Source organism: Dendronephthya gigantea, unplaced genomic scaffold, assembly GCF_004324835.1.
Source record: "Dendronephthya gigantea isolate DGI-Jeju-01 unplaced genomic scaffold, DenGig_1.0 000013F, whole genome shotgun sequence".
Taxonomy (NCBI): Eukaryota; Metazoa; Cnidaria; class Anthozoa; order Malacalcyonacea; family Nephtheidae; genus Dendronephthya; species Dendronephthya gigantea.
The window spans coordinates 2,181,410-2,195,886 of record NW_021163023.1 but is presented as its reverse complement, the minus strand read 5'-3'; the positions used below and the strand labels follow the sequence as shown (position 1 = coordinate 2,195,886).

The following is a 14,477-nucleotide window of genomic DNA, read 5'->3' as shown; positions in this document are numbered from 1 at the left end:
TCACTTCTGACGTATTGAATGTAATCAGTTACTGATAAAGCAGCACTGCTTTGGTTTACCTTTGGGTCTGCCCGTAACATTGCAAGTCAACGAACTATAAAACATCCATCAGAAGTGAATTGGATCCGATAACATGAACAACAACTCGCAAAGTAAAAAAGAAGTACAAAACGTTTCCCCGACATATTTATATTTATAAATATTTGATTTAATCAAAGCGATTGATGTACGTACACAATGACTCATATTTATTCTATTTAAACCTGGCTAACTGTTTGCATTGCATTCCGAAGTTGTTTTTTTAACTTGTTTCAGTAAATTTGAAAGTCGTAGCTTGGATATTTATTGTCCCAGGTAACGGCCGTTTCGTGTGTCAAGTCCTACAGTTATCAGCAATTGTACCAGGTTTCTTTTTATTCTCTTTTTAGTATGGTTTATTCATTACCCAAGACCGACATCCAACGACATCATAACAATAAAGCCGAGAATCGTAAACCACGATGCTAAACGACCATTGCCACTACAATAACCGGGAAAATTTAGCTTCCAAAAAGTACAATATTATGTCAAATATAGCAGAGGCATAGCCAGGATTTTGCAACACCGGTCTTAAAAGAAAGCTTTTGTTTATTAAAGAACTCAAATATATTCAATAATGCATCTCTTACCTTGTTTGAGCTTCAGGTACAATATCATCGACAACGACAAAAATCATAGCTCCTGCAGCAAACGCCAGGGCATATGGCAAAATCGGTTCGGCAAGCTGGAAGATAGATATATATGGCAAGATTGGTTCGGCAAGCTAGGAGATAATGCTTAAACTAAATGACCACTGTTGAGATTACTGATATAAATTGTGTTTAACTTACCACCACAGCGAATGCACCAAATATACCAGCCAGTGGTTCTACCATACCACTGAGTTGACCATACCTTTCGAAGACACCAAAAGTAAAATCAGTTGTAGTTCTCAAAGTGTACCATAGTACTTGATAAATATTACACGAATCTCAGGTAATGTTTACCATTAGTTTACAATTTGACACCCAACTTACCAGAAACTCTTTAATGGTGAAAGACCAGAGCCCATTAATGGTAAGCTTACTGCAAGTCCTTCTGGGAAATTCTGTATACCAATACCAATTGCTAAATTCCTATATGATTGAAACACCATATATGTATAGAACATTATTCATATTATTGTACTTGCATTATACAGTTTATCAATTACCTTGCATTTTCCAAAGTAGCTGATGGACTCTTTCCAATTGCACCAAAACCAACACCAACAGCAAGACCCTCTATATTTTTCACAAATTATAATTTAGTTCATGTTGACCCACCTGCTAGGCCTATAGATATATTGCCAAACCCTTTACTCTACAATGTCTTTGAATCAAACAGGACTTCCAAAATATACCTGGAATATTATGGACAGTTATAGCAACTATGAGCAGAAATATTTTCTTCCAATTTGCTTTGATATTGTCCTCTTGTTCGGGCAATTTACTGTCGGTATTCCCAACTACGTCATCCTCCGAATTTGTTTTTTTTCTTCTTTGAACAATGTTTATTGACGTATCATCATGTTTTTTCCTTGACGTAGATCTACCATTTACTACGCTGCCATTGTCAAAGCCATTTTTCTCTTCCTTTTGACCAGATAGGAAAAAATCGCTCACATCACCAGAGTCATAACCCTTTAAGAGAACACATGAAAACAATTCAAGATGATGTGAATGATTACAAAATAAGCTTTATCCCAGATCGCTTTAACACATTGAGTTACATTTCCACCCTGATGCAACCAACTTCATTGTTAGTACTGTGAAACTCATGCAGGACATTTCTCTGATCAAGATATGAGTGTTGGTGCTTAATTGGTTAACTGGTCTTCCTGACCATGTGTATACCCTATTTTACTATTTACCCTGTCTAAAGCAAGATGATTTTACACATTATTGCGAGCGCTGGCAATGAATGGTCTAATGTACTAATCTCTTTCAGATGGCTCTGCAAGACAACTCTTTTCACAAAGCAAGTGCACAGCTAACACAGAGCTATAATGCAGAGCTATAATGCTGGGGCTGGTTGTATGAAAGCCAGATAGCGCTATTCACCAGATAGTGGTTTTTTTAATCACTTAAAAATCGCCCGTTATTTGCTATAACTTTGATTAAATCTTAGTATTCCTAAATCTAGTATCCTCTTTAATAATTGCTGGTTCCAAAAATGAAATTTTATCGCTTTTTATTGAGCATTTTTAGAACAGTTGAAAAAAACACTATCCGGTGGATAGCGCTATCCAGCCTTCATACAACCGGCCCCAGAGCTATAATGCTCTACAGCCTCTTAAGTGATACCACAGTTTAAGGGTTAAGGCTAACCCACCCACTATCACTTGTGGTGACACAAAAGGAGCAATAACTAACCAGATATGTCAAAAAAACATCAGCATAATAAACAAATGCAGCTCCCATTAAGAAACCAATTGCCACAGGAACAAACGCATATTGGCCATCTTCACCATACATATTAGACTGTGAGGCCATTTCTATGGCTGGGGCAAGTAATGACCAATACGAAGCAGCCGTCATAACCTTGTATAACAAAAAAACAATTTGCTCATAATTTGTACTTTATACTCGATGTACACAGATCAAATCAATGTTTTAATAAACGACAATAATTTTCCTACCCCGGCGGCAAATCCAAGACTACCATCCAGGACTTTCCGCTAAAAACGAACACATCACACGATATCAAGTTAACAAAATAAAAAGCCTAACAAAATATGCACAAGCGAATGACGAAATGTAAACAAAATGAAGAAAAATAAAGAAATTCAAAACTACTTCAAAAATTTAGACCTGTTTGCCATCAAAAACAAAAACCAAAGCAGCACCGGCAGCTGTTAATCCCCACGTTAATAAAGTTCCTAAAAATGTTTGAACTACAGCATTATAACCAGCGATCATTTTCTACAAAGTTATATAAAGTTTCTTCAAAATATTTATCCTTCCAAAATCCAAACTGACTCCACTTTGACAGCCGCTCTTTTTGTCGCTCTTAAAAATGACAACTTTTTTCCCGTTTTATTTTTCCTCTTGCCGTCGATTGCCTCACCGGTGAACAGTCGCAGACATCAACCATCGTTTGCACCAGCCTCGTTCCCAGGCTCTTTAAGAAATACTTCGCGGAGAAAGCACTAAGCGCGCTGGGGTGCTTGGGAAACTATTCCATAGACAATAGGTCATGACGTAAAACTTTGTTTATAAACAGTCAAGCATTTTTCTGACTGCATTTTTACTGCTATAAGAAGTTTGAGTTGAGCAAAAAACCCACACTAAATTGAATAATACATAGACATTTTAGACAAGTGTATATCCCTTATCCCTACTTGTCTTTGAGAAAAACAAGTGATTAACTTTGAATATGCTGAATTGTCTGTCTCTTCATTTCTCTCACATCTCTAGTATCAACTCTTTCAATTCTTCTAAAGTTTCTATGGTATCATCTCAATCGCTATCTTTATTGCTATCATCTTCATCTTTGGCCACTTTCTTCTTTTTCTTTTTCCCAGCTTCCGTTTTGTCCTTGATCTTTCTCTTTTTTGCCTGTGAGTTTTCCACTTCAATTGCCTCAATATTGTCCGGCAGCGAGGTATGGATCGGAAGAGCAATAGAATTGGAAGACTTGATATTCATTGACTGAATGTTAGCCCAACCTCGAGGAATTACCTTTGTGATTTCACTTACGCCATCCATTATGTTTGTAACAATTTCCTCTGGGCTCATTCCAGAATGAGCAATACGGATTGCGCTAAAAAAAGATGCCATTGTTGTCAGTGAGATTGCTTCACAAAAATCAAGCTTTTCTCAGCAAACCAAGCAAAGCTTATGTTAGGTGCAAGGCTTTCTGTGTTTGACATCATTATAGAGAATATTAGATGTTCATAGAGTGGGCTCTTAACCCTAGGACTGTGATTGGGTCTTAAACATAGCAAAGGAGAGTTAAATGTCAAAGTACCTGCAGGATCCTTGTCCAACAGACATCAAAGTACATTGCAATGCTCCATTAATTTCTTCAGCAATATTTTTCTTGCCTAAATTGATTGGTATTGGAAATCTAAAAAAAGGGCATTATCAGTGATTACACAGGTTTCATAAAATCTATAGAATTCACAGAAATTTTAGCCCCCAAAGCCATGCTTTCAGTTGAAAAGTTCTAAGTTTTCGCTTCAAATATCAAAGCACTAACTTTTTCTTGCGATAGAACTCCTTGCCCAGTAACCTTGGCAATATGTGGTGTATGTTACTGTCGCACAAAAATACATCATACATCGCCAGCAATTGTCTTCTCGACTCATACGACTTGTAATGAGTTTTGAGTTTCTTTATTGGAATCACCTGTGAAACAGAGAAAGTTGTTTTATTTGTGAGAACAAGACCAACAGTTTAATACTCTACATTTTTTTACTAAACCTTAGTTATTGTATGAACTCCATTCTTTTCCAAGAACTCTTTAACTTGTGAACCTTTCTCTTTCGACAACAGGCAAACATCGGTGATTTTTGAATACAGCGAATGTGGCAGAGTTCTGGAATGAATGATATTCAAATCAATGAACCTTTTCCCTTTTATTTTTCAAGCATGCCAGGTCTATTGGCCACTGTAGATGACTGGTGATAGTAAAATTGACAATTCGACAGTGCATCATATAGTTTGTTGAAGAAAGCAGGCAAACTTTGTGCTTCTTTTCCAAAACAATTAGTTGTCACTGGTCCTCCCAAGAGTTTGTGATGTTGGCTAATTGAAGTGTAAAATCACTTGGCAAAAGACAGCATGTTTCATTTTCAATATACATACATCCTTTTCGGTTTTTTGTTCGCCTGTGGGATCTTTTTTAGTGCCAGCTGCAACCATATTAGCTCGTTCTCATTCAGTAAACGTATCTCGTTACTTCTTGTCGTCGCAAGATACTTCAATAACGCTGGAACGGCCATTTCAACCTTGTATAAAACGAATTAAGAATCAGTTTTAGACTTTTTAGACTCAGTTTAGAGTTGAGCTAACTTGAGCAATATTTTTATATCTATAAATTCTTTAGAATCTCTTGAATTTACATATAAAATGGCGATAGAATGATAGCTATATCCGAGGAATGCATTCCTTTCGACAAATCGGTCAAATATATTTAAGTAAAGGAGAAAAAGCTCCTAAAATACCTGGTTTTTATCCAACCTGCTTTCTCTTACGGCCGCCATCTTGAAACACGTGTTTCGTAAACGATGTACTTCATGTAAAAAATTATAAAATTTAATAAAAAACACTTATTCCGGGGGGAGTGCAACACGATGCACGGCAACACACGCCCCACCTCTGAAAACAACTGAGCTAACAATCACACCACCACCCTCTGATGTATCACGTGCCACAGAAATGCAACGTCATCCATACCTCGCATGAGGAGATCTGACGTAATTGGTGAAACATTTTTTTGGGGGGGGGGCTGGCAAACTATATATCCCTAATTCTAACCTTCATACTAAAAACATCCTTGTATTAAGTTTTAATCGAACTCAGGAAACTATTCAACTCTCTTTGTTTCATTTGCAATATATATCCTTACATACACTTCCCATGGAAACGCGTTTGAAACACAGAGATAAACTCTCACCCTGCACATGATATTTTTACCCAGATAGCAATAAGTCTGCTGCTTTGTTACAGCCTTGTTACAAGTTGCTCTGAGCTGTCAAAAGCTCAAGACGATCATTGGGAAGTTCACGTTTTCAGTCGTTGCGCGTTCCTCATTTACGCAAGTACTTCACTAGGCTTCAGCTGAAGCATCCGTGTTCCTTGTTAAGAAATATTTATAACCATTTATCCGTGTGAACGTTCTTTTGGCCGAAACCATGTGACGTATTCCACCCTTCCCGTTGCTTGGTGTTTCCAAGGTCCTGTTTACACTATACGGGATTCGCATGTTCAAGCCATGAAAACTAGCCATGTCAGAATGAGTTTTTCTGCTAGAATTATGATAGCATGGTTGAATGATGAAGTTCTGTGGAGAGAGATACCGTAAAACAACTTAAAACGATTTCGTGACCCATGTGAATCCAGTATTGTGTAACTGACGGGGTTTAAATCCGTGTTCGCACTGCAAGACGTGAGCCTGTCCTACGCTACGCCTGGCCCTCATCCAGTTCTCGTAGTTTAATCGTGCATTCTTCTCGCCCAATACTTGTTTAAGCTGGCCTACACTAGGCATGACCAGGCCTTAATGGAGACTTAGGTCTAAGCCTTGCCACAATCTGGTCTGGGGCCAGTTATATCAAAGTCTGGTTGACTTTTAACTGTAGTTAAGGACAGAATTGGCCAATCAAAGTCGTGTATTTCTGAGTGCATTTCTAAGTTAGCGAGTTTTATACAACTGGCCCAGATGTATAAACACGAGTAACGAGATAACTACTGAATATTTCTGTCGGCCAAATCTTTGTCTCAACATAGCAAGTAAGTGATTTCGAAGTCGGCTTTACAACCAGTTCTAATATATCAAATACTTTTCACCAAGAATAGCTTAGTGTTATCATGACAATCATCTGTTACATCAATGATGATAAAGGTTGATATAGCAGGTCACGTATCTCTTTTTTATTTTTTTGGCAAGAGCAAAAGAACGCGAGTTTTCTTGCACGAGGCTCGGAGAAGACAATGAAGGTTCATTGTTGCCTGCAACGGGCTCGAATATTGCTGACGCGAAAAACGCGAAATGCTCGAATAGGCGAGAAGATTTTTGAAGTGTCTGACGCAATCTTTTCCCATTTTTAAGTCAGACAAAAAAAACCAAAAAAAAGTTCATTCAAAAAAAAAGGTAATTCAATTCATTATAAAATAATATATAATTAGACAGTCAAGGCAGACACCCTCGCATTTATAGACAGTGTTCGTTCTTTCACGGCTGATTTAAATGTCAAACTACAAAAGCTTAAAGAGTCGTGCTGTTGAGCACTGTACGACTCTGGACTCCCATGGTATATATAGTCTGGACTACCATGTTTCAATGTATTGACTATATTCTATATAGAAATTTACTTCTAAATGATAAAATTAGACGTCAGTCAGCGAAGCATATAAATAATTTCCAAGTTCATTGAGGGCCGCCTAAAATTATCGACTAATTCAACTGATTATCAAATGCCTAACATAGCACGCTACCTACACAGTTTTGAAGCATTTTTCAAAAGAAAGACGGGTCTTAAAGAAATGCAATGGAATATTTTTGATGACAATAATTTTGACGTACTTCAAATTGAAAAAAAAATGAAAATAAAAATAGCGCATGTATTTTCGCACACGAAGTCTTAATACAGCTGTGTTGTCAAGTACGATTTTTTCAACTTGGGTAATTGAAAAAAAATGAGTTAAGGTTCCTAGACCGTTGAAAAACATATAGTTTGGGTAGTTAGTCCATGACATTCAAGTTGCGTGATGTATGTGTTCCGTGTCATGTGATATAATTACACAGGTTTTGATCTGTAACTAAATAGCATTTTTTACAACATACGTTTTTGCAATAATTTAATCGAAATGGCAAAAAGCCATAAGACTGATTTATTTTACAAGTTACGACAGCTCTGTAAAACCTCGTAAGTTCCTCAGATGATAGACATAGAGACACTTTAATTTCCTCGCAATTCGTATAGCAGACGTACAATACATTTAATGTAAAAAATCTTTGTAAAACTGACTAAATATTTGCAGATAGGATGGTTTGGAACGAACAAATATCCGGAATTTGGAGAACATTGTGTTGTTTATTGATCATTATTTTAAATTTAGAAGTATTTGTGAGATTCAAAATTGTCTCCAAAACTGAAATTTAGGTGACACGAAGCCCAATTTCAAAGGCTTTAATAATAATTAATTATAGTATAATTATGAATACTTGCATGCCAAAAGTTTTACTTGGATTTGCTTACTGGGTAAAGACCATACATACATAGATAATACAGAATAATGTCTGGTGAAGAACGACTACATAGTATATCATTTATTGTATTATAACTGGCCCTCTCTCATCTTCCCATGAAATTAGTCTGGAAAAATGTTCTTGCTAAAAAAATAAAAATTAGCGGAAGGAATTAATGTCATTTACGAGTGTTCAAACACGCCTACTTAATGAAACATCGTTATAATAACAGAGTGGTTAGGTTAATAACAGTTGTTGCTAACCAGAATACAACATCTTAAGTGGTGTTGAAGGAGGTGGAGTGTTCGGGCGTTGCTAAATGTCACGCGAACAAAGAAATTTGCTGGATAGTTTATGAATTAAACTTGGCTCAAACCTTTGGATTTTATCATGCAAGAATATGATTATCATTTTGACTAGTTTTTTAAAGATATTTTGAACATGGACTGTTCTTGCTGAAGATATCTAGGGAAAAGCCATCCATAGGCACTATTTGAGCCAAGGAGTGATCAACTGAATATGCATGAACCCTCAAGAGATTAGTTGATATATATTATGCTATATCGTGTCAGAACTGATTCCTGTATATAGTTCAAATTGATAATGACCTATTATGGTTGATTAGTACTATTGGAAAGCTATATTATGTAGGAACAACTAATCGATATTTTTAAGACCCATTTTAAATCATGAACGTATGCATGCAAGAAGTCCATAATTATACGACTTCTAGCTCTTGTATATAAGGGGCAATGGTTCGGGAAAATTATATATTCAAGTACAACTATCGTCGAGAAGAAACACTAGTGAGAACTAATCCTTCTAGCCTTGTCCGTAATTGAAGGGTCTATTTTAAAAATTCTCTTATTTTTTCAATAAACACCCCTTCAACTGTCAATAAACATTTCGTACACATTAGTAGAATTGATACACGCTTCGTCACCCAATTCAGCACCACTAAATTTACTCCAAGAGATGGATTGATGAATTGAATTGAATTTCCATCAATTGAATAGAAGGTGACAGTTTATAATTACTAGTTTTAATCAACATTTCTGGGCGTGTTACAAGAGGTTGTCGCGACGGGTTGTCGAATCATAGGCAAACTTAATTGATGCTAATAACGAGATATTATTGCCAATAACGACAATAAAGATCTCATGATTCCGACAGGAAAATGGAAAGGCGACGTGTCGTTGCTATAATAAACTATAAAAGTTATTGAGTTGTAGCTATCAAAATCTATTCGTAAAGCCGAAAAATCATTGTATAAGGTTTTTCAAATAGATAAATTATAAAATTTCGCCAAGGGTAATCATTATAAAGTCTCTCAAATGAAATTTTGCATATGGCAAACATGACATCATTATATGGCACAACAGTCAACATGAGAGAAAGCAATTTATTCTCATTCGAAGATATAAATGAATCATAAACAGTTCTTTTAAATAACTTTATTTCTTTGTTTGTTAAAATCTAAACTTCATTACTCACAGCATCGAGAAAATGTGCTACTTAAACCCATACTCCATTATTAAATTAAGCAAAATTTTGATAAACTAATATATCCTAAGAATTTACCGATAAGAAATTAAGTTACCCTAACATTTTAACTTATAGTGCCAGCACTATACATTTTATGACTTATGTATATTCTATGCTACAAATGTACATTCTTACAGTGAATTAACTTCGGCGAGCCCGCTCGTTTGAAATACTTTGCTGTTCATATAAGGACATCTATTTTGTTCATTAATTGCATGTTCATTCGATCATTAACACACATAATCAGCAATGAGTTCTCTAATTATTAAGAATCTAAACTCAAAACTACTTAATTTGTTACATAAGAACAAACAAATAGAAGCTTGTCAAAGCTGTTCGTCTAATCTTCAGAGCGATAGGATTCTCATATAACTATGTCTTTGTCATAATTCAAGTTTAGGCGAGCGTTTCAGATCGACACGTAACCAGGCAACTGTGATTTTCCTTCGAGAAAGCTGCTTATGTTTTCGATCGGGTCGATAAGTTTCGAGAAGCTTAATCCTTCACCGAAGGTATTTGTCAGTGGTGTAAGCGTCGTTGATGTTTCGGGTTTTGAGGCGAGGAACGTGGAAAGTGGTTGGTTTGAATTGAGGGGACTTGGTTTTGGTGTTAGCGGCGAAATTGGGTTATTGAAGGTGTCTAATAACTGTCCGTCGTTGTAATCAGGGAAATAGCTCTTTACATCGTTGTTGGTAGCCATTTCAGAGTGGAATCCGTTATTAAACCTTCTGTTGGGAAAGCCTAGATATTCGAGGCCTTGAAATTGAGAGTCAAAGTTATTCAGTGGTGCTAGTGGATCAAATGCCTGTCCTGGGTACAACGAGTTATCAAAATTATTATTATTAGTATTGTTAGAATACACTGGGAACTGTTCTTCGTATCGTAACGGGTATCCACTGGTGCTTGTCGATAGTTGAAGACTGCCCGGGTCACATTTTGCTTGAATTATGTTAAAGAGGTCCTCAGGTTTCAAGTTGTCCAAACGGGCCTTTTTCATCGGAGCGCCATGATGCTTTTTCGCTTTCAAACGCTTCGGGGTGTATTTGTAATCGGGATGTTTCAGCTTGTGCTGTGTTCTCAATCTTTCTGCCTCTTGGATGAAAGGTCTTCGTTCCTCTTCGGGTAAAACTTGCCAAATCTTGCCAAGAGTTTTGCTGAGTTTGGCGTAGTTGAGATTCGGATATTTAGTAGCAACCTTTCTTCTGGCTACCTGTGCGTAGAGCATAAACGCGTTCATGGGCCGCTTCACGCGAGGCTCCTTTTCTCGGCTTGTTTCGTCTCGATGTGCGAGCGCCGAGAGAGATGTAAGGTCTGAACTATGGAGTATGTTCGTGACTGCTTCTGAAATTGCTGGATTCGCTTCATAGGAGGACTTCAACATCGTCATTGCTTCGGGATTCTCAACCATTTTTCTACCGTTTCAATTTGTCCCTTTTAACTATAAATACTTTTTAGTTCGATTGTGTTTCGAACGTAGTTTCGTCTCGTAGCTGTTCGGCTGTGCTGTGATACACGCTTTTTAACTTGTTTTGATAAAAAATCATGCGTGATGTTCTTTTTAAATTACCAAGCGAATATGAAGTGCCTCATTATAAGACAGGAACAATTACGCACTGACATTCCAATGCTAAATTTAAAGAGATCCTGAGGGTGAAGAAACAAGTGTTTTCGAAATGAGAAGATGAGTAGGCGTTTACAGGTAAGATCTATATCCTAGGAGGGCTGGGATTTCGACAACCTGTTGGCCAGGTTGAGTCACATTGAGAAAACGCATCTAGCTATCTCTTCCATCGGGCGCAGAAAATTAATTGTAATTACGATATGCAGATTAGATAGAGTCATGACAGAGCATAGCTGGCTGATGACAGAATTCAGTGGCTTTAGAAAGAGACCACGCTATAGACCACAAACAATTAGGGACTTTTTTCGTGCCAAAAATATTCTATGCAGGCGTATTGGTCCACCTCTTTCCTGTGTTTTTGTCGTGGAAACGCTTAGTACACAAAACCAAGTTGTACAAGATTTCCTGCTTAAAGTTTCGTGAAATTAATGTCATGATATCCTAGATTTTACCTAATTAACCTATGATTAAAGCTATTGGTTACACCATTCTCCAACCTGTCGCCTGGATGGTGCCCAAATAAAGGTCTAAATTAAATCCATCTATAGTCGTACGCTTTACATTACGAAACCTTCAATTTTTACAACACCAGGTGGTATATCTATTTGGAAAAATTGTTCATACAATTTTGAACATAAATATATGTTAATAAGCATACCAGGTCACATATACCCTATCATAATACTATATACCCTCTTGTATGTAATTTTGAAGAAAAGGATTCGAAGAGATTATTTTTAGTCTTAATGTGAAGATATCAAAGTTATTTATGAGCCAGATTAATTTCTTTGAGGGCAAACACGTTTTTTTCTGGGTAGAAAAATGCATGAAAAGGGCATGCAGTTTGCCAGATTCTTTGAATAGTTTTGTTATTATTAAATAGAGTTCAACAATTGCATGAGATATGCAAGAAAACCTCCCTCTTTCCGACCTAAGGGCCTACTTAATTTTGAAAGCAAAGTTCAAGTTAATACGATGTGTTTTGTTGGTGGGAAAATGTTTACACAAACTTGCGTCATTTTGGCCTTTTAAGAATTAATGAAAAGGCAATTAAAATTTTTATATACTGAATGATTTTCATTCAAAGATATAAATGCTTAAAGTGGATATTTCCTTGTGGATCAGATAAGGAGTCTTCAATTTATGTTTTATGATTAAGCGCAAGAGCGGGAAGAAGCACACACGAACGTTTCAGCCGTGCTGTAGTTGTTTACAACACCATATTTGCACCAGCATTATATATGCAGCGTAAATGCAATATCAAATTGTTACAATTTACTTTGTTAAGTACCGTATAATATCTGCTCATATTCTATAACAATGTAATAAATCAATGTCGCAAATTATCATTAAGATCATTTTTGTTCCTTACTAGGAAATAGCTGGACGGCATTATATTGCATACGCGCGTCAGCATTCTGACCATAAGTGATCATTAAAAAACGATAATATTCACCATTGATATAATACGCTCTTTATGAAACGTTTAAAAATAAAAATGAAGCAAATAGATGAAATAACAGTAGATTTTGATGTTCTATGCATATTTTAAAGTGGTTATCTCAACAACAGAGCAATATATTACGGATTATACAGTCGATATTTTCCGCATTACACAAAACAATATATAAAAAACAATACTTTTTTTACAAATGGAAAGTGCTGGAATGGAAAGTGTCGGGTAATATTAATTTATTACTAGTTTTTGACTAACAGGGAAGATATCATTTTCGCAGAATCCAGGAAAAGAGACCAAAGTAGAACATAGAAAACAATTTAAGCCCAAATTCATCCATCTTTCCTTATAAGGGCCTTCAGATGTTGTTGTGGCTTCTTCTTAGAGCAAAGTTTGGTTAGTTGCGGTCAATTCGAAGCGGCCTATCGCAGCAGACAAAACATCGTGTATTTTCCTGTGATCAACATACACTTGTTGCTATTTAGAAAGCTCCATTTGAAAAAGTGAGATTTGATCGAGAAAGCAAGATTTGAATTTTTAACAATCGAAACTTGCTAATTGGAATGATGGCCCAGTTAATAAGCGGTTTCATGTGATAAATGGCCGCTCGCCAGAATCCCCACCAACGCAAAAAAATTAAGCCAATATCACGAGGTTTACTGGCTCACTTTTCGACTGCCTTCCTAGATGACCTTAATCGACCTTTGCGGTTAAATGAAATCAATTGACGTCCCAACTTGTACGAGATATTTACATGCTCGCCGGAAAATTGGTTTGAGAGAGAGAAGAGGGAAGCTAAAATTGATGCCCCACCCTACAGATTATAGATTTCTGGGCTAGGATTCTGATTATGTCTATCTCGCCTTAGAAAAGAGAGGGAATCCCCTTTACCACCAAACACCGAAGACCGAACCCGCCTACCGCCTTTGGGGTTTCGCATGCATGGGAAAATAAGTGAAGTAAAATTTCCCACTTTATTCGAAAACCGAGGTTGAACGACTTCCTTGATTACTGACACAATGCATATTGTTTCGCTCTCTGCAGAATACAATTCTTGTAGGCGTCTGTACTTATAGTGCAACCATGCTGACGCCATGGTCTACATTATAAGGTAATTAGGTTTAGCTAATAGCTATACGCTGCATATTGGGTCTTGAACTTATGATTCATAATAGGGAAATCTCTTTAAACTCCAAACGTAATCATTAAAAATAGTTGACTTTGTATATACGATCGATACTTTTCACTGAGCAACTTTCTTAAACAGGGAATCTGACGAGCTCTGCATATGGATAAAACCCATCTCACAGTGTTATAGGCTTTACACGTGAATGCAAAGATATGCCCCATTCAAGGTCAAATGTTTCAAACGATGGTAACTAAGCACGTTTTAACGTCTGAGTGAACACGCCACGCGGCACGCACGCACGAAAATCTTAAAACCTTTTTAGTGTCACATATGAGTTACGAAATATTGACAACAACTAATAAACAGGATTCGGAGTTTGGTGAGATTTCTAGCCTACATGCAATGCTTTACCTATTTGTATAACATATTAAACGGACTAAAACAGTTGAACTGGAAAGGATTTCATAGAGTTTTCAATAGAAAAAACCCCACTTAACTAGAAAGTTATATGGCTTGAATGTTGAGGCAAAACATTACTTGGGGTATTTGCCATTTTACGTAGAGACATTCCCTCGAATGAGACATGGTATGTATATAGCTAGTTATAATTCATTACAAGTTAGCCTCTTGAAATGCATGTAAGAGATGTATGTATATAAAGATGATCTCAATAAAGGCATTGCATGGAATCAGTGACAAACGTAATACGCTATACTCACATGAAAAGCTCTTTTAGTTGTTAAATTGCAGTA

General features: G+C 36.5%; 3 protein-coding genes across 3 annotated transcripts; all 3 read right to left on the bottom strand.

Moving 5' to 3' along the window:
• Window positions 1-182: 182 nt before the first annotated feature.
• On the bottom strand, window positions 183-3,048 carry LOC114519337 (zinc transporter ZIP11-like). Its single transcript, XM_028539458.1, has 9 exons — window positions 2,871-3,048; window positions 2,699-2,737; window positions 2,433-2,600; window positions 1,421-1,700; window positions 1,232-1,301; window positions 1,056-1,154; window positions 870-933; window positions 669-763; window positions 183-520 (listed from the first exon to the last, which is right to left on the bottom strand). Exons 1-9 carry the CDS (start codon window positions 2,976-2,978, stop codon window positions 442-444), a joined length of 1,002 nt encoding a protein of 333 aa, XP_028395259.1. The 5' UTR covers window positions 2,979-3,048; the 3' UTR covers window positions 183-441.
• Window positions 3,049-3,299: 251 nt separating this feature from the next.
• LOC114519525 (ribosomal L1 domain-containing protein 1-like) lies at window positions 3,300-5,280 on the bottom strand. The gene is made up of 6 exons (XM_028539670.1): window positions 5,228-5,280; window positions 4,869-5,011; window positions 4,485-4,599; window positions 4,261-4,409; window positions 4,030-4,128; window positions 3,300-3,822 (listed from the first exon to the last, which is right to left on the bottom strand). Exons 1-6 carry the CDS (start codon window positions 5,264-5,266, stop codon window positions 3,519-3,521), a joined length of 849 nt encoding a protein of 282 aa, XP_028395471.1. The 5' UTR covers window positions 5,267-5,280; the 3' UTR covers window positions 3,300-3,518.
• Window positions 5,281-9,455: 4,175 nt separating this feature from the next.
• On the bottom strand, window positions 9,456-14,101 carry LOC114519604 (HMG-box protein STE11-like). The gene has a single exon (XM_028539764.1). It carries the CDS (start codon window positions 10,925-10,927, stop codon window positions 9,929-9,931), a length of 999 nt encoding a protein of 332 aa, XP_028395565.1. The 5' UTR covers window positions 10,928-14,101; the 3' UTR covers window positions 9,456-9,928.
• Between the last annotated feature and the right edge of the window lie 376 nt (window positions 14,102-14,477).

Excerpts from the sequence above, each read along its gene's own strand:
- LOC114519337 (XM_028539458.1), bottom strand. The coding sequence starts at position 2,978 with ATGATCGCTGGTTATAATGCTGTAGTTCAAACATTTTTAGGAACTTTA. Across the intron at positions 1,701-2,432 it reads ATGTTTTTTTGACATATCTG|GGTTATGACTCTGGTGATGT; the intron begins GTTAGTTATTGC and ends GTTCTCTTAAAG. Across the intron at positions 1,302-1,420 it reads AACTGTCCATAATATTCCAG|AGGGTCTTGCTGTTGGTGTT; the intron begins GTATATTTTGGA and ends TGAAAAATATAG.
- LOC114519525 (XM_028539670.1), bottom strand. The coding sequence starts at position 5,266 with ATGGCGGCCGTAAGAGAAAGCAGGTTGGATAAAAACCAG. Across the intron at positions 5,012-5,227 it reads GCAGGTTGGATAAAAACCAG|GTTGAAATGGCCGTTCCAGC; the intron begins GTATTTTAGGAG and ends GTTTTATACAAG. Across the intron at positions 4,410-4,484 it reads GAGTTCATACAATAACTAAG|GTGATTCCAATAAAGAAACT; the intron begins GTTTAGTAAAAA and ends TCTGTTTCACAG.
- LOC114519604 (XM_028539764.1), bottom strand. The coding sequence starts at position 10,927 with ATGGTTGAGAATCCCGAAGCAATGACGATGTTGAAGTCCTCCTATGAA.